General features: G+C 39.5%; 1 protein-coding gene and 1 long non-coding RNA gene across 11 annotated transcripts in view; both read right to left on the bottom strand.

Moving 5' to 3' along the window:
• The window catches only part of LOC129725225 (uncharacterized), a 189,962-nt gene that overhangs the window by 88,422 nt on the left and 81,597 nt on the right, over positions 1–19,943 (bottom strand). For all 10 annotated transcript variants that reach the window (XM_055680789.1, XM_055680798.1, XM_055680782.1 and 7 more), the window contains 2 exons: positions 1,167–1,307; positions 732–849 (listed from right to left, as the gene is read on the bottom strand). In XM_055680789.1, coding sequence (XP_055536764.1) covers positions 732–849; positions 1,167–1,307 — 259 coding nt within the window. The remainder of the gene's footprint in view (positions 1–731; positions 850–1,166; positions 1,308–19,943) is intronic.
• Positions 16,990–19,166, bottom strand: LOC129725308 (uncharacterized). The gene is made up of 2 exons (XR_008728058.1): positions 19,064–19,166; positions 16,990–18,322 (listed from the first exon to the last, which is right to left on the bottom strand). It is a non-coding gene; the product is annotated as an uncharacterized LOC129725308 (long non-coding RNA).

Here is a 19,943-nt window from a genome sequence, read left to right as displayed (position 1 = left end):
AGATTGTCCTTGTTTAAAAATAATTTTAAATTTCCGAACACTACCTCCACATGTCCAACAAAATATATCCGTAGAAACGCTTCATAATTACTACGTTGAACAGACTGATTCACCCACGGTGTCCAATGACTACCCCACAGCAGATTGGCGGCTGATTTGGAGAAATATACGAGGCATTAATTCAAGCGAAAGGAGTGTCTTGTTTCTACTGATCAATAGAAAACTTGAACACCGAAAGCTGATGTTTCGGATGAACAGAGCCGACGGTGAAAATTGCTTATATTGCAATAACGCTGTTGAGACATTGGAACCAGCCTGGAGTTTACTACAACGGAGGTGAACATGCTGCTGAACGGATGGCGCAGACTTCAGATAGGAGAACTCTTGAGACCACAGTTGAGAAACCTGCGAAAAACAATAAAAACTAAAACTTTGACATTGTTTGCAAAATATTCAAGCTTTCTTATACATTGTAATACTAATGATATTGACCTAACTTCACTGGAGTTTGAATTAGATTGTTGAAATGTAAATATTATCTGTTAAAGCTTTTAACGTAGAAATAAACAAATTGTTACAAAAAAAAAAAATTAATACTTTTTAAAATGGCTATGCGTTTATAAGGTACAGAGTACAGAGTAAAACGTACTTCCATCATGATGGGCTGATCCCAGGAAATATCATTAAATTTTATTCTTCCTTCGAGAGTAAAAAAAAAATGCAGTACTCACTTGCTGAAGAGTCGCAGCACCACGCAGATGATGATGAACATAACGGCCATGGCAACCAGCACTCCGATCATGGCTGGATCGAGGTACTTTTCCGGTTCAATCGGTTTGTTCATAGTGGCTGCTCCACGGTTCATGGTTCGCGGTAAGCGATGCGATCGAAGAGAAAACGTTAAAATTAATGATGGCAATTGAATCCCGGTCCGGTGAGCTATCGCTTGCAAAGAAGGACGCAAACCAACAGGAGCGGACCAGTGAAGTTTCAATTTACAAATGCGTTTTTTTCTTACTCCAATGAAAACAATTTAATATGCGTAGGGGTTTAAACACAAAACGGGGAAACAAAGATAACAGCAAATAGCTTGGTGACCCGAAGCCCAAAACGATAAAGCGGAATGTTCGCAAATTAGTGCCACTGTACTCGCAAATATTACTCACCTCGACACTCGACGGTTCCGTCCGGCTTGAAGATGGGATTCATCTCGAAGCGGCAGATGCAGCGTCCATCGCGGCACTCGGTTTGCTCGGTCGTCTGCTCGCATTGTTCGGTGAAGAAGCAGCTCTCGTTTACCTGGGCCTCTGTAAATATTGCAAGAAGCAAAACGCCGGAGACGGTCATCAATTATGAATAATCCAAGAGTAAGCTACTAATGTTAAACAGAGACAGATAGAGTAGAGAAAAAACGTCATTAACTGTAATGATCCAGAAGAGGACTACTATATTCAAATGAATTGGCCCCCGGTAAATAGTATAATCACGTTTATCTTACCGTGTTCGCCCCATTTTCTAGCACAGGAACGTACCGAGCTTACATAATTCATTTCGAGCGGTTACGAAACTTAATTTTAATTTGAATTTATGTCCTGAGAGAAATCTCAACCACATATGTACAGAAGCAGCAGTAGCAGCAGTGACAAACCGAACCACCGAATCCAATCGATGAGGTTAACCTTCTGCTCGTTGGAATTCTATGCCCTCTAGTGGGAGTCGGTGGAAGAGAAAATCGAAACGAACTGATTTTCCCTCACGTTCGTCCGAAGCTGTGGTTCGAAATAACATATTGCTTCACGGACGGCGGGAGGACAGTTTGCAAATCGTAACAACCTTCTTCCATTCAATCACTTCCACCCACAGGACGGAAGTTAATAGACTCTGTCGTATAATTGAAGCAACTGAAATCAAATATCCAGTGGTAAACTTGCCTCCAAAAATGCAGATCGTTAATCTAAGCAGATTATCTAATTTGTTTTCGAGCTTTGGCTAGTGGTGGCTCATATGGACAAAATATGTAATATTAAAACGAGTAGAGAAATTAAGAATTCAAAGCGAGATAACAAAAAAGAGGGGAAGGGTCATGAAAGTCATGATCATGAAGATTTCCGCATTGGGGCTTCCTATAATGTCGTCGATCGGAAGAGTCTGGAAGAGCTGATGGAAGAAGTAAAGATCGAGCCGAGTACGGCGAAGCTGCGAAGCATGGGGATTTTAATTGTCTAAGAAGTGACAAAAGGCGAAGATCAAGGTAGGCCGGGAGTGAGCAAAACGGTGAAGAACTTGGAAACGGAGAAGATAGTGAAAAGGTATGAAGAAGCGTATCACGGAAATGGAAAATTGGTCACTGCATCAGCCACTGAAAACCATCTCTCGGAAGAGCCAACACGGATTCAATGGATGATACAGAGTCTGCAGTGCTATGGTCTGCAAGATCAGTATAAAAAGGGGAGAGATTCAGTTCCGGCAGATACTCTATCAGGGAACATCGACGCCAGTAAGCCAGCGACGACTAAAGTAAACCTTCCAGGCATCGGCATTTAATCGGACCTGCTGGATCGGATCAAGCGGATCAAGTAGGAGGATAAAACGTGTCAAATTCTGAAGCAGTACATCGTCAATGGATGGTGCAACGATAATTATACGGTGATGGAGTGCGTGAAGCATTATTATGCGCACAGAGCGGAATTGGTGATCCAAGATAACGTAACTCTACCAAGATATCATCCAATATGGGTGTTTCTAGGACCAAGATGATATCCAGAGGCCATAAATCGACCCCAGATAGTTTATTAAGCAGTGAAATATGACAAATACGTTTGACCTACAAGCAATAAATCCTTTGGCTTTGAAAAAATTACTGCTTTGATTTCGTCAAGAGGAATTTTGTTGAAATTTTAGAGATTTTGGTTAACATTCCGTTTTGTTACTTTCTTGAAGATTGTGGCAAAACATGGGCTCCAACTTTAAGATTTTTGCGAATAATATCGTCAACTAGAATAAAGTTCCAACCCTGAATCAAGTATTCACAATATCTGTTATTGGTCTCACGTCAGTTTAACGTCTGCTTTCCGCCCAACTCGGCATGGCACGCTTCGTTTCCTTTCAGAAAAACGGAATACTTTCATTCTCCCTTAACTAGGCAGGCACCTTTAAATTAGAATGAAATGCGACGTCTAACCATGATTATCTCCCCTCACTCCGTGTCACCGACCGTGTAAATTCTCCATCTAACCCAGGATGTGTTTACCCTTAATCAACCTCGTTTGCAACAAACGACGACGGCCAGTGGCTGGCCGTCGTCGTCTATACGACTGGAACGATGATTAACTTTTACCTTTCACGCAAAAGAGGACTCTTCTGTAGGTACGGAGTCTTTCCACAGGTGTCGGAGCAAACTAACTAAATTTAGGTTCCCTTCGAAACGAGCGCGGAGGCAAAACAATCTGGTAAATAAAGTAAACAGAAACCCAAACTTGACAGCGGTTGGCGGAGAGCGGTGACGGAAAGTGGAAAGATTAATGTGTTTGCTGGCATTGAAGAGTGCCCCGCGCGACATCGGAACGCCCGAAGACGGCGACAGACGATGGCGTGGAAATTATGCAGGAAGCGGAAACAATGTCGCCGATGCGAATCGCTACGGAAAAGTAGGTTAGGAGCTTACGCTAGACAGCCAAGTATGGAACTAGATTTCAGCACTCGATCATCATCTTCCCGTGTGCTCTAGTTAAAACAAACATGGAAGGTTTCAACATTTACATACCTACATTAGTATCCAAACAAAATATTCAGACTATGAGCCCTGATAAAAATAAGACTTATGCCTCTACATTTCAGATAAATGATGGTTTTAGAAATTTCAGCAGATGAAACAATGCTGCAGTTTGTAGTTATAATCCATCAGCACCAGCAGCGTGGGTGGGGCGCCACTTAAACGGCTCCGTGGCAAGCTTGTCCAGAGCCCGGAGCGACGAACTGTGAAACTGCAACAGCGGGAATGTCCCCCTTGCTGACAGTTAATTCTGTGCAATATGAATCTAAAACGCTTGTTGAAAAGCTTCTACTGGGTGCATTATGAACTCTCACTCTTCTGCTTTGTCGCTGTCTGCTAGGTTATTTCAAAACTGCCCCGAAAGGCCCCCCGTCTGCTTTGCAAGCAAGGACCAACGATACGAAAAGTTACTATAAAACTGGCCGACGCCGCAGCCTGCTGCGCTGAACAGTTCAAGTTGAGCATTGGAAGCGTTTGTGAGAGGTTATGTGTGTGTGTGTGTGCATGTGACTTGTTCAACCACAAACGAGTTTAGTAACTTTTATCCTTCTGTGTAGCAGATGGAACTTCGAACAAACCAGGAGGCCAAACTAGCTGAGCTATCAGGATGTTATGGTACCTTCATTCCGCTCTATGTTTAATAACGTCGGTGTGGCACTTATTTCCATTTATGCAGGGGAGGCTTGCGGTTAATGAAATGCCCCGTTCGGTACCGAAGCCTGCCTGCGCATTAACCTGAATCTGCAGCCCGGCATATTGGGTATTACACCGTAAAGTCTGACGGGGGACTGTTGCAAATTTTGTGCGGGAAAAAAGCATTGTCGGGAATTTGCTTCATGTTTGCTTATCAAACTGTGTCCTCTGTGCGGTGTTGTGGCTGCCTGGCCTGGAGTTTCGACCCAAACGCAAATGGAAAATATTTTTAACTAGTACTGAAATTATTCAGAAGTAATCACTTAACCCTGGAAAGATGGACTGCGTCAATTTGACTCATCGCATTCAGTAATGTTGCTTATTTTATTCTAACAATGCGCCTCGTTTTTGTTAACAACGTAATTTGATTTAGGAATTTCTTTCAGGTTATAGGATTTTGAAATAGGAAATTTGACAACCCATGATGGTTTTGAATTTCAGTTACAAACTTTCAGGTTCACCAGGGAGCATTTTATGCATCTCAACTAATAAATTCAATGAATATAAGAAAACTATGTATGGAATATTGAAACAACATACCTAAGAGTCATCGGCAAAATACTGACTCTCGGTAGCATTATTTTAGAATTAGTTCACACATATTCAAAATTATGCCAGAGTCGACCCAAAGTCAAAAGGAAGTGATAATATTCAAGTCTTCTTCCGAAAGCTATCAATAAAGTAAGGGAACCGCTCCATTATTCATCTCACTAAGCCGATATTCACGAAGAATGCACGGATTAAACACTAAATTTTCACGAAATCATTGAACAAATTAACAAAATACGCTTACATGCTCTTATGGAATCGTCCAGCATTGGAAATTTATAAACTTAGCTAAATTTACCCTGAATTTTGTAAAACAAACCATTTTCCACAACGCTTTCATATTCCTCTCAAAACTTGAATCACTGCTCAATTATTATTCTGACGGCGCCCCCATATTCATCACACTGTTAATCATAAATAAATCTCACTTTCATGAACGGGCGTAGCCGTAAGCCGTCGTAGTAGGTTACCTAGGCATCCGCTGTAGTTTACGTGCAAAATTGGTACCCTAGGTAATCATTGCAGTGCTGTCGATTTATAACAATTATGTCGAAATAATTCAACATTTTCAGTATTTTTTCGTATTACCGGAAACTGATTTTTCAACTTTTGATTATCTTCAACGAAGTGAAAACAGATAGAAATACATACAGCTGAAATTTAGAATTTATAAAAATTCATCTCATATATTTCTGCTTATTGAAGCTTGTTTTTGGAAATTTGAAGTGAACATTTCAAGGATTAAAGTATTTTTAGTGTGGTCCGCTAATGATGAAAAAAAATTTGGAGGGCTGCTGAACGAGTTCCGTTGTAGCAGTATAGAGCAATGCGCGGATTTTGTTTTCTGAGGTGGGTGATTTAAATAAATTAGGTTTCGAGTGCAGATGCCTGACTTCAATATCAAATTTAGCTTTTAAGTGAGTTTTCGAGGATTCTACTTTATGAAAAATCTGAAGTGCACTAAGAAGAATCCATTCAATGGATTATTAGATTGGTTTGTTAGAAAATATACGTTTTTTCTAGTTTTCAATTGTGTTCTCATGTTGAATGAGATGAATATATGGGCTAAGATGAATAATGGAGCGGTTCCCCTACCATAGAAATATGTAATTCATATATTCTAACGAGTCGAGTAAAAAATTACAAAAGTAATTTAAGACATGGCCTGAATATATTTGTCTTTGTTCAAACATATTTTGGCCCTAGTATCTAATCAAGCTTTGACAACTTTTTGTTCACCATTTAGTCTTACCTTCACACGCATCTAAAAATTACCCATGCAGCATCAATCATAGTAGTCCAGGAGTCAACAGAAAAAAATTGACAGCTCTATCCGTTGAACTCTAACCATGATGGTGAAAACAGTGAAGCTTTTTTCTTCCTGTAGGAGCCTATGACCACAGCTACCATTAGTTAGATATATTGTGGTATACTCCGCATTAATTTTTATGCACTGTCAGTTCGTTACATCACTATGGGTAACAGTGATAGTCGCACCCAGACTTTGCATTTCACCCCAAGAAGGTATGACTTCTTTGATGAAGTTCCTTACCTTCATTAGTTCAGCAGACCATATCTCGTTAGGCGTGAGGATACCTTTTCCAAGAATACGCAGTCTTTGCTGAATTAATACGCTGCATTGGCATAGTAAGTGTTCCGAGGTTTCTACTTCAGAATCACAGAAACGACATAAGTCATCTGTCAGTTTACCTAATTTTTCAAGGTGATACTTACTCGGACAGTGCCCAGCAAGTAGGCCAGTTAACGTACTCAGATCAGCTTTATTCATACTGAGTAGGTTCCGTGTGATTCTTTTACATGGTGTAATGAATAGTTTAGATTGCCTTGCTTTGGAGTAAGACTTCCAGTTGGCATTAATCATCATTGATTCCCAGCCTCTTAGCTCAGTTTTCAAACAGGATGAAGATACCCTACAGAATGGCTCCGGCCCGACGAAAGCAGTTGAAAAACCAATTCTCGCTAAGAGATCGGCTTTTCCATTTCCTTCTATACCACAGTGACCAGGCACCCAGTATAGATTGACAACGTTTGTTACAGTTAGTTGTCGTAGGGATTGAATCCCATACCAACTTCGACTGACATGTGCATGCTTTTAAAGCATTGAGAGCTGCTTGACTATCTGAGAAAATGCAGATATTGGCATACCTATATTTCCTAGACAAGCAAATACTTGTGCATGTTAGAATAGCATTTATTTCCGCTTGAAAAACTGTGGGCCGCTGCCCCATTGGAATTGATATATTGATTCCTGGTCCAGTGACCCCAGCGCCTGTAGACTCGCCCATTTTAGAGCCATCTGTATAAAAAATGACTGATCCTGGACGAACCTTACGACCTCCTTCATCCCATTCGGTACGATTGGATTCAACCACTTTGAAGGGAACATTGAAGTTAGTCTTAGAGTCCATTCGATCTTTATTTATGGTTACTAAGGTGTTCAGTTGGAAACTTTTGAGGATTCGTAAATGTCCCTGTAGATCTCCTTCCTGAAAAAATTTAACACGTTCTAGCCTAAGAGCACCTTTTTCGGCTTCAAGTTGTACATACTGATGTAAGGGTAGAAGATATAAAAGAGCTTCTAGGGCTTTGGATGGTGCACTGGCCATTGCTCCTGTTGTTGATAAGCATGCCAGACATTGTAGTTTATCTAACTTTTTCTGAGCTGATAATTGTGAAGTTTTAGGCCACCACACTAGCGAGGCATAAGTTACTCTGGGTCTCACTATTGCCGAGTATGTCCAGTGAATCATCCTCGGCTTGAGTCCCCATTTTTTTGCCAAATGTATTGCTGCAAGCCCAAAGAGCGTTGTTTGCTCTTGAGATCGCATACTCTAGATGGTCGTTACAGTTGAGCTTATGGTCAAGCATAACACCTAGGTACTTGGTTCGCTTGGATAGCACCAACTGTGTGTCTCCCAACTTAAGAGTTGCAATATTATACTTTATATTTCTTGTAAATGGGATTATGACTGTTTTAGAAGGATTGACGCTTAGTCCTTCCAGGTTACACCATTTGAGTGTGTAGTTTAAGGCGTATTGCATTCTATTGGAAATAGTAGATCCGCATTTACCCCTAACTAAAATAGTAATGTCATCAGCGAATCCGATGATTTCGTATACTAGGTTCATTAAGTTGTTAAGAAGATCATCGACAACGAGAGACCACAATAAGGGAGATAAAACCCCTCCTTGTGGGCAGCCCCTTGTTGGTTTTGTCGTCATAGTTGATCTTCCTAAATTGGCTGTTATCAACCGGTTTGATAACATAGCGATAGTCCAATTCAAGATGCACATGTCAAACAGCCTCAAGAGACTTCTCTAGCTTTGAAACCAGCGTGTGGAGTGCTGTTTCAGTTGATTTACCAGTTTGATAGGCAAATTGAAATTTGTTTAATGGTCTACTTTTTAAGTAAGATAATTTGATATGTAGATCAATGATTTTTTCCATCATTTTCAAAATGACAGAAGTTAGACTGATTGGTCTATATGCTTTGGGACTCGTCCTATCACGTTTTCCAGCCTTAGGAATAAATATGACGCGGACTTCTCTCCATTCACTCGGAATGTAGCTTAGTGTCATGCTAGCCCTGAACATCTCCACCAGACAGGAGACTATAAAATCCTTGCTATTTTGTAAAAGCACTGAATAAATCCCATCTGGCCCCGGCGATTTAAAGGGCTTTAAGGAATCCACTGCCCATTCAACTCTTGACGTCGTGAATATCACACTGGCTAATTCTTGAGCTTTAACCTTGTCGTGAATTGAGCTAGGTTGAGCCGTATAGAAGTCCTGTGCGTTTTTGGAAGTCAATTGAGTCGAGCCTGGATAGTGTGTATCCATCATGACACTAAGTGTTTCCTGAGAGTCTGTTGTGAACTGACCGTTTTCGTTCTTTAAGCGGCCAAGCCCATTTGTGTGATCTGTAGAGAGGGCTTTATGGAGTCTAGCTACAACTGGCAAGTTTTCAACTTGCTCACATGTAAGCTTCCAGTCCCTTCTCTTTGATTTTCGAATCTCTCGATTGTTTTCTGTTAGACAGCTTTTATATTCTGTCCAATTTCCGGTAGTTTTAGCTTTGTTGAAAAGTTTCCTTGACGATTTTCTCAGATTTTCAAGTTTATTGTTCCACCAAGATATGTTCTAACTAGAAGTTTTCCGTTTCACCGGGCAACTTTCTTCGAAGGAATCTATTATATTAGCTGGAAAAGATGAAGAAACAGATTCGAGTTGCTCAGTGGAGGAGATGTCCACTGAGAGCAAAATCTTGTTTGAGAGTGTGGAATAGTAGCTATCCCAATTAGTTTTTCTAGGATCTCTGAATTTTTCGGACTCGAGCTCCCCAGAAACATAGTTGAACAGTGAAGCTACTCTGTTCAGAAGTGGGTGCGTTCAAATAACGGGACCCCACAGCGTCGAAAACGGACATCGTGCGACATTTTGCGGAAGGCGAATACGCCCGTTCCGGCATCTACAACATTTTGGCGTTTTTGGACAACATCAGAGCATTGAAAGAAAGCCCTCAAGGGGAGCTTCATAGCCGCAAGGTTACAGAGTCCGCTTTGCTAATCAGGTGGTTGTGAGTTCGAATCTTAGTAGAATCAGGCCTTTTGGTTGTCAAAGGACTTTAACATGGGTTTATTCTCAGGCTCTCCACTACATACCCTTCCTTTAAGCTGGAACATTTGAATAATTTACATCTGGTTTGGAACGAATTGTGAAAATCATCAGAAACCAGTTTTAGAATATTCCATATTAGGTCTCCGGTTGCCCAGAAGACGGTTAAGTTCCAGAAGGTCGATTTTCAATCATTTTTTTTTGAGTCATTTGGCATCGAAAAAAAGGGGAACTTCGTTCACACACCAAGTTCTCCAAGAAGGTGCTGCTGTGGCCAACAATCAGCGAGAAGAGGATGTAAAGCCACTCTTTTTTCGTCGTTCATCAAAGGCAAAGACGCGGTGTTCTGGTCGGATCTGGTGTCGGCTCACTTCTCGAAGCAATCGATGGACTCAAGTCGGTGAACCCGCCCAACGTCCTCCAGATTTGCGAATCGAGCTGCTTTTCGTCGAAAAAGGAGTAAAAGTCGACGATGATGTTACTACCTGGATGAGAGTTTGAAGAAGAATGTGATGGGTTGGGTCCAAAAAACTAATTACAATTAAAACTGGATCTTCATGCACGACGGTGCCCCGGGTCACACAGAGAAGACCGTTCCAGACTGGTGCAAGTCCAACTTTCCCTCTGAGTGACCTCCAAGCTCGCCAGACCTCAACGTGATGGACTTCTTGATTCGGGGGAAGTTAGGAGCAAAGACCGCTCACGAAAATACACAAGTTTGGACGAGTTGAAGAATTCTTTGCTCGAAGCTTGGAAGAAAATTCCTCAAAATAACTTTTGGTCCGCCGTTGAGTCTTATCCTAAGCGTATCCAAGCTGTCATCAGAGCTAAAGGAATTGAATTGAATGAGTTTTTTGTTTTTTTTTTTTAATCGTTTTTACTCAATAAATTATTTTTATTTCAAAAGTTTCCTCTTACTTGCCAAAAAACGTGGTTAACAGTCCTTTGTTTTTTGTTGCAATAATTATTGCGCACCCTGTAGTGCTTAAATAGTTATACTAAGCTCTATAAAACTTTGATATAACCGATTTTGTTACTTAAAATTGGACCTCCATTCTCATGTCTGCCCCCAGTCAACGTCAGCACGAACAGATTTTTTTTGTCGCCCAGCAGCACAGTTGCAATATGCAACACACAACAGCATTCAGTGTTTAAAACAGGAGATCGATATGATGCGACTTATTACCGTGGAAACACGAGTCTTTCGGCAGTCACATGCCAGGTCGATCAGAAACAACAAATTTGCTGAATTTCACGTCAGAATGCATCAAATCTTTGGAAAAAAAGCGCAAGTTGACGATATCTTAGAAGCGGCGTTTGATAAAATTGACCATAAAATACTACTGATCAAGCTGACTCGCCTAGGTGTTTCTTCGCAACTAACGTCTCGGTTGGAATCCTATTGACGGTTTCGTTTCAAGATTTTTTTTTTTCAAACGATTCGGGAATACCTCGAGGTAGCAACCTCGGCCCACTACTAGTCATTTTGTTTTTTTTTTTTACGACGCAGCTTTTGTTCTGAAAAAAGGTTTTAAGCTGCTATATGCTGACGACTTAAAAATCTATATTGAAGTTCGCACGGAAGAGGATTGTCGGCTTCCACTAGACTCGCTGACCACGTTTGCTGATTGATGCCGTAGGGATCAACTAATAATTAGTATCAATAAATGTCTGGTCATATCGTTCCACCGCACATTACAGTCAATATGATTTGATTATAACATTGAAGGGAAAATCATCCTTATAGCCGCCGAAGTATCCGATATAGAAGTTAAATTGAGCTCTAGAATGAGCTTTGACTCACACCGAACAGCGATCATTTCCAAAGCAACGCGGCAGGGAAGTCATTGTACTGTGCCCCCTTCCGGCCAATATTAGAGAATCGGTGATACATTATTCTAATTTTATTCATTAAGACTTTATTTGTCAGATGAATTACACTGTTGCGTGCTTGAGAGTACGGAACCTCCTGCTATCTACTTCCATCCGACACGAGAAGAATTCGACAGTCGATATAACGTGTTGTTTTGTTGCATGGCTGAGAGCTCTATCGTCCAGTTCCACTCAATCATTCATGTTTCGTAAACTTGTATTACATACGGAATAAAATCTCATTTCGGGTTGCGAAATTGGAAAAACAACAGAAAAAGACGTTTTCGTTGAGTGCTGTAAAACTGAATTAAAAATGATGATGATAATTGGTGACGGTAAAATACATAATATGCATTTTAAAAGGGCACATTTTTGTTACACTTTTCACAGCATTCCATCCTACTAAACTGCCCATAAAAGCATAAGAGTCCCATATGGAAATGCTCACAATTGAGAAAATTGCAGTAAAGTTCTAATTTTGAATTAATGGTAAAATAACTAAGATTTAACTAAAAGTATGTTTTATTCAACTGTATGTTCATGAGGTGGAACATTGTATATTTCCATGAGTTCTAAGAACTTTTGCATGAATTCCAGGCTTGGAAATGAATGATGGAACTCGTTTGCCTTTATTTTCTCTCTATACACAAGAAATAAAAGCATATCAGTCTCCACGCATTCTAAGGCGGCCAAGGAATAAAGATAAATATTTCTTTTTGTGTCTGTCATGTGAACAGTTTATTTCACTCCAACATTTTCGAATCATACGAATTGCAATATAGCGATTTGGTTTCAACTGATTGCAACATGAATCAGTGCATGTTTTTATCTCAGAGCAATTACAGCTGATGGACGAAAGCTCGTTCTACATAGAGTCTACAATGAAATTCCTGAAAAGCCCACGAGAAATTCATGCAGACTGTTAGGTCACACTCCTGATCACTTTACTTCCACACATCCCAGATATTAGGAAGGATTTCTGGAAACAGTTTCCATAAAAACTTCACTTCATCTTTCGATTTTTTTTTCGAAAATATACATAAGTTTTGATCAGTTCTTTGTCTCTAGCTTATTGAACTTTGTAAACATGAACTGTGTTTTAAATGATTCAAGTCAAGTGATGACAAATATGAAATGTTGTTTTAAAAGTCATTTGAATATATACTCAGGATGGGACTCGTATGCCTTTATTTTCAATATGGGACAGGTAAGGCTCGGTATTTCACCAGTAATTTTCAGAACAAACTTTAAAATTTCATCAAGCCATATGAAAACTTGAACAAAATTAGATACATTGACGGAAAAAACTTGAATTTGATTAAAAGTCATATAGGACTCTTATGCTTTTATGGGCAGTAAAGTAAGACGTAGTCCTATGTCAGGTAACTAGGTAACTTTTTTCTAGGGGCAGATAATTCAACGTATGGAACCAACATCGAGCCGGTAGGCAATCTCGGTCAGGGCATTAAAATTTCGATCAAACTTTAATCCCCCGTATCGTATTGGGGATTAAATTCAAAATAATAATTTTGCAAGTAGCTCGTAGTGGGACTCGGTTGGGCCGATAATTGACAGACAGGTAGGCAAGTTCGCTTCGAAAGCTTTCCTGAGACTGGGCAGGATTTCGTGTCACATGCATTGACATTGTGGTTTCGGTGGTGTGCTGAATGACATACATGTTTAATCTCAGCATTCGATTGGAAATAATGCAGATAGACGATATGTGACGCAATATGAAAATAACATAGCAGGCAGCTCACAACGGACAACAGTAGAATAAAATTGCTTTAGAGTTATCCTATATTCCTGTCAGCTGCGTGCTCATATTGTTTACCGACGTTAGCATTACGCGAATTCTGCCAGGAACGCATATACTTCCTTCGGGGATATCATAACATACTAGCTGTTCCTACCATCTGTTTAGACAGCCCGCGGAATGCGATAGTGTCTCCGACTTCCTTCCTTTATAGGCTTCCTCTTCTGCTGTCCTACATTGTTTTTGCTTATTTTTTTCATTTTGTGTGCCATCATCATCATCATCACTACAGAAGGAAGGGGCAGGAAAAAACTCCCCTCCCCCCAGCTGGTGCCACTTGCATATGTCGCGGTATTTTTAGATCCTATACACTAGGAATGTAAAAGTTCCTCTTTGTCACGACTCAAAGTCCTACTAGAGACAGCACGCCAGTTTGACTGCGTCAATCCCTCTTCATTTGTCACTTTAATGATGTTATCGTGGTGCATTATCGTCGGCAGAGCCGCCGGCGCGGTCGCTATTCGCTGCTGACGGCGAGAACTGTATAAACGGAAGGATTTATCGGGTATTATGTTGGGTTCCGGTGGGAGTTTAGAGGCAAAATTGAAATCGAAATCGCTTGGATTGACATGACATACACCCGTAATCCTATATCTAAGTAACCATCGGAAGAGTTTGTGGTGTATCTGTATAAACACTACACCGTTGTCAACGCAAGCATTGTTTTTATTGATTACTAGTGGTAATTAAAAAAAGGTTGAATTTAACATGTCTTAATCGAGCTGCGGAACAATGATTTCCGGAGAAAGGCAAAACCACCGCGAATCCAGTGGCACCAGCGAGCCGGTTCAGGATCTAGGGCATGTGGCACGGGAGATGTCAGATCAAACAACAATAACGATGTTCGGTACCGTAAATAGAACATGCCATCTGGGCACACAATCGGCCATATGATATCCTCTCGAGTGTGAGAGGAGTATAATTCTGTTCATTTCCAGGGCGCGCGATGAGTTTCCGTGCTGCCGGCGGCGATAGAGTCTACACAGTAGTTAGGCTCAAATTTGTAGCGATATGTTACTGACGATCTTTAGCGTTATATGAGCTATAAACTTTGATGATGGTAAAATTAAAATTCAACATGCATCACTATACGAATATGAACCAACCTAATGTGTGTCGACAGCCATGCGAGTTGAGCACGTGGATGGGGTCACGAAGTTACGGTGTAACTAACAAGGCGTAGCGACGAACAGCACAAATTGGCATGTAGATACGTACACGTACACACACATGGAACTACCACGGTTGCCGTCTTGGTCTCCCCTCTCTTTCCGCAGGAAGTGCACTTAGCCATCTGTCCGCATTGCGGATTTGTTTCTGCCACGTTGAGTGGAACCACGCAAGGATAGGTAGACTCCCCACGCTCTTTTCCGGCATTGTCTTTATAGATAGACGCCGTCGAATATATTTTTCCAGGTTTCGAGAGTGATAAAACTCGACCTGTATCACGATACTAACATGTGCAGTTATTTGTGAAAGCGCCTTGTTTCCCCTTCGACCTTTCGGAAGATACCATCGGCTACATGAAATCATGAAAATCATGATTTTTTTCCGTTTTGAATCGTTCATTTAGGTCAAAATTTTTTTTCCAAAAATTCACCAAACTATTGAAGTGATCAAAGTTACTCCGGGAATCTACACTGAAAATTGATGTGAAATCTCCAAAACATACTAAAAACGGCAAAATTGTTACTAAACTTTAAGGTGGTGAAGGGAGCTGGGGAGGGAGGGGGTGAAGTCACCTCTGATTGGACGATTGCCTACTAGTAGGCTAATTTGTTATTCAAATTAAAACTTTGACAGTTGCAGATTGGACCTCGAACTTTCAAGATTTGTTGAATATTCATTACCGGTAAAAGGTGGTGAATAAAAAGTAGCAATCGCAGTCCACAGAAGACACCGAAGTGACAACCGTGAACCTGGTAAATCTAAATAAAAAATTAGTTTTAAGTCACAGATCCTGTGTAGAATATTGCTGTTTATGCAGACCCTCTTCAGGACGTTATCAACGTGAAAAATGACGATCTCATGTTTTTAAACACACATTTTACCACATTTTAACGTGGGACTACGTATTTGTGTTTTATAATGGGACACATTCCGTAAAATTGAAAGAAACTAGCAAATAGTACGTCAGATTTCAAACGGCAATAAAAGCAAAACATTATGATGGATAACAGAAACCAGTGCTGTTAGAAAGTAAAAGTGTTGGACAATTTTTTAATACGCTAGTTATCATTATCATTTCATTGCTCAACGGAAAAAAATGATAAAAAAAAATCAAGGACAAACTTTATCGAACAATGAATCAATCATATGTGAACATGCCTAGCACAGACGACACAAATAGACACCAACCATTTACTGTGACTGTGGTCCCCGTGGTTCTGTGGTTAGCGATGTCAATCAGCTAGCTCTCCCACACGGTTGTTTTATCGGGTTCGATTCCTGATCAGGTCAAGGATCTTCTCGAGCTGGAAATTTTCGCGACTCAGCACTGGGGCACGGTGTATCGTTGTACTTATCCTTCAACATGCAAAATGTGCCGAAAACAATATCGACAACGAATTTTCTCAACTAATCTAGTTGATATAGTGACTCTATATAAGCTTAGACTTATTGGATGTCTCGGAAGTAAAGGTTTATCGAAATTTTCAAAACAACCCTCTTTCTTAAACAATTTGTTAACCTGTAGTTAGACTTAGAATTTATTGAAAATTGATGTCTTGAACGAAAAGATGCTGGTAAAGGTAAAGCATAGGTGCAGCTGAGCACCACTGTTCTATCTTTGCAGCGATACACGATTTCTATTCGTGTGCAATAGGGTGACAATGACAGTATGGAAAAACAATTTCATCATCCAATTCTAAAAATTGATTGTACATTTTGTTTATTGGTCCAAAAATTGCCCTGTGCAAAATTTCAGCTTAATCGAACATGGTTTAAGGGTGCCTCCAAACGCTCAAAGTTGTGCTAGATACACAGTGTATAACGGGCGTAGTGAAATATGTTAAACGTGAGTTAAAATCAATATTTATATTTGTCCTACGTCACCATTTCTTACCACCCCTAGGGCTGTATACCTTGTAGTATTTCTTTGCCAAATGACTTAAAAATGCATAAAACGTCGAGATCTGATGTGACCTCGAAAAAAATTCGTCGCTCGAGAATCGAATTTCTGGGACTTAGTCGTGTTTTGGACAGCAGTGGGCTAAATATGAAATTTTTCAGAATCGCTTCCCAAAATGACTCAGAACTCCAAATGCTCTAAATCGCATGTAAATTCTAGAGAAACATTTCAAAAGGTCCAATCTGCTTTGATCTGTTTTCTTGATGCATCAATTTTATAACCCGTTCCCACTTCAGCGCATATCATGTGATATCGCCTATCTTGATATCAAATGTCATACACCAAATTTCCCGTGAAAACTAGATGTATGGATTCTGATATCAAGATACGCGATATCATAGTGAGCTATAGTGTGAACAAGGCATTACACCTGATTGTCAATCTAAACGTCTAATACAGTCGGCGTTTATGCTATGCTATTATACTATCTGTCTCACACCGAATTAAACATTGGTAAGGGGTCGTTCCCAAACCACGTGGCCATTAAGAGGGGTCGGGAGGGTTGTTGAAAGAAGGTCGTCTTTATTTTTTCGGAGTTTTATTTTTCATTATCGGCATAAAATATCATACCACCAAATTAGGAATTATGGTTTTTGTTAGCGAAAAACAATGCAACGGTCGATTTATCGTTAGAGACGTGTATAAGCAGAAACAAGCGTTTGAAATTTTTCGATTTGCCTGCGATGAGCTGATCTTGAGGTACAGTGCCTCCACGATTATGGGTCAGCTACAATTATGGGTCACTTTTACGGAAATACGTCTATTCTCAAGAAACTGAACAATTTTCATTATCAGTAGTTTTTCTTATAACTCAATTGTAACCCTTTTCATACTATTGAAATGATTTAGTGTTAGATGTCACTAAAACTATAATTCTGCTCGGTGCAATGAGTGAAGTGACCCATAATTGTAGAAATATTACATTTTGCGGTGCACAATTGTGGGTCAGTTCATATTTCGGCTAATTTTATTACTTTTGCATGAAAATACATCACGGCTTAATAAAACAACTTATTATCAAGGTTATAAAACGATACAAAAACTTTTGTGATAGGTTTTGAGGGTTTTATAAACTAATTGATTTTGAATGCCAAAAGCGACCCATAATTGTGTCTTTTGCTATACAAGTAATATTTTTCCTCTTAATCGATTTGCACACATTAGCTGCAGTGAAATTTTTTGTCGATCGAAAGTATACATCAGAACACAGAAATAGATAGTGAAACATTCATATTTTTCCGATTTTATATTAATTTTTGAACATTCAGGCAACACGTTGACTGACCCATAATTGTAGAGGGACTGTACTATGCTTATGATCGAATGTGTCATAAGTGAAATTTCATTTAAAAAATCAAGATTAGAAGCACCATAATGCTATAGAACTGAGTGCTGTTTCGATTTTACCACGGTAAAAAAAAAAACATTTTCTGTGAATCTGACGAAATTGTGGATTGGCTGATATGATAAGAATCAGATTTTTTTTGTTGAAGTGCATCGGTATCTAACAAAGAATACGTGGGAAATGTTTGTCACTGTTCAACTTCAACTTCATATATGACTGAGGTTGGGTCAGTTTTTCATAAATGTAAGTGACAAGGTAGATCATTAAACAAAATAATTAATATTCTACGGTTATCTGACAAACGTTATTAAATAAGCTTATGGTTACTCGCTTTATTCCTGTCAAAACTGCTGGGTTTGGGGTTATTTCCTGAATCATTTTTGTCACCCTTTTTATTGTTGAAACCCATGATTGTTCGTGCTTCGGGTCGTCCTCGTGTTCGTCATTGCTAGCGGCGTTTGCCAAACTCAAACATAATGGAAGTACTAACGCTACGAGAAGCAGTTTATCTAAAAAAAAAAAATTAAAAAATGTTAATAACTGTGTATTTTTCAATTGGTATTCTAAAATTCTAATTCTAATTTTCGCTGCTCTTGTCCATAAGGGCAAGGAAAACACGAATTGGTTTTAATTTCCGGAACCTGAAATAAACAACTCGTATCAAACTATTCTCAAAACTTTATCAGTAAATTTAAACTTTTTTTGCCAGATGATTTTATCTTACGCCCATTCCACTTTGCAAGACTGTGAACAAGACCCCGTAAGCGTTGTTAGAAAAACAAACGAGCTCAACGATTTGTGTTTATTCAATCGTACTTCAATCTTTATTTTATCATATCTTTAGCTCATGTATTATCTCATAGTCTCACTGCTATCTTTTTTTAATCATGTTATATCGATAAGTTTCATGGACACAATCTTGGTAGTACTGCCATACAAAACCGACTTATTTATTATTTTCGACTGCAAATTCAAATGAAAACAGTTCTCTGCGATACGACTAGCGTATATACTTTTTTACTATCACATAGTTTTGATTGAAGCTAATGACCATTTTGGGAGTTTTTACACAAATATGGATATATTCTAAGACGTTACTCGAGGATTTCACCCCTTAACTACTACGTAGAATGTTTGCAACAACTTACAACAATCTCTTTGTTCACAGAAATCGACTCTCATATGAGGTTCTTTTAGAAAAGCTTCTAACCACTACAAATGAACATGAATGAAAACAAAACGTGACGTACCTCTCATTTTTATTATTTGTTGCACAAACAAACGAACGGTCTTCTGTCCTTGGAGCCCGTACACCGAGTGATTCGATTCGCACTCTTCTCGCGTAACGTACAGTTTTCGTTTAATGCTATGATAATACCTAGGAACTGGCAACCCTATCCTAATACTATACGTTTGACAGTAGGCCGCACGTCATTGAATATGGGCAGCCGCTAACTAAAAGTAGCGAACCTATACATTAGAGAAATGACAAGACACTCACCGTTAAGGCAACTGTCAACATCAAAACGGGCGAGCAGTATAAATTTTCATTGCCTTAACGGTGTGTGTCTTGTCTTCTCTCTAATGTATAGGTTCGCTAACTAAAAGTACTCAGAGAGAGAGAGAGAGATGAGCGGTGAGAATGTTGTGAGCCCAACGAACAAGAAAGGTAACACCACATTGACGGGTATTGTAATCAGGTACAATAGAGAACGTGTTATTTCAATACGATGTTCCTTTTCTACTGCCAAGAAATTAATTAGGAATGCTCCAAGCCTGCATTAATCCAGTGAGTCTAAACTTGGAGTTCATCAATTCAAAACTTTAGCATAATCGGGCTTAGTTTAAGGGGTTCTTCAAAGGGCACAAAGTTGGGATTTTTTACAGTCGAAAACCTACCATGAGGGAAGCATAGGAAATTGGGAAAATCGAAAAAAAATTCGATGCCAAATGGCTTAAAAATGCATGGAACATCGATATCTGGTGTTATTTCGAAAAAAAATGTTTGGCCGAAAATCGACCTTCTGGTACATTTGAAAAATAAATGAACCATCCTAATAAAAAATCAACTTTAAGATGCCTAATGAACATTAGAAATCTGCTTTGATCTATTTTCTTGATCGTCTTTAT

This window comes from Wyeomyia smithii, chromosome 1, assembly GCF_029784165.1.
Source record: "Wyeomyia smithii strain HCP4-BCI-WySm-NY-G18 chromosome 1, ASM2978416v1, whole genome shotgun sequence".
Lineage (NCBI taxonomy): Eukaryota > Metazoa > Arthropoda > Insecta > Diptera > Culicidae > Wyeomyia > Wyeomyia smithii.
Note: the sequence above shows the minus strand (reverse complement) of the source record. Positions and strands in the feature narration are given on the sequence as shown.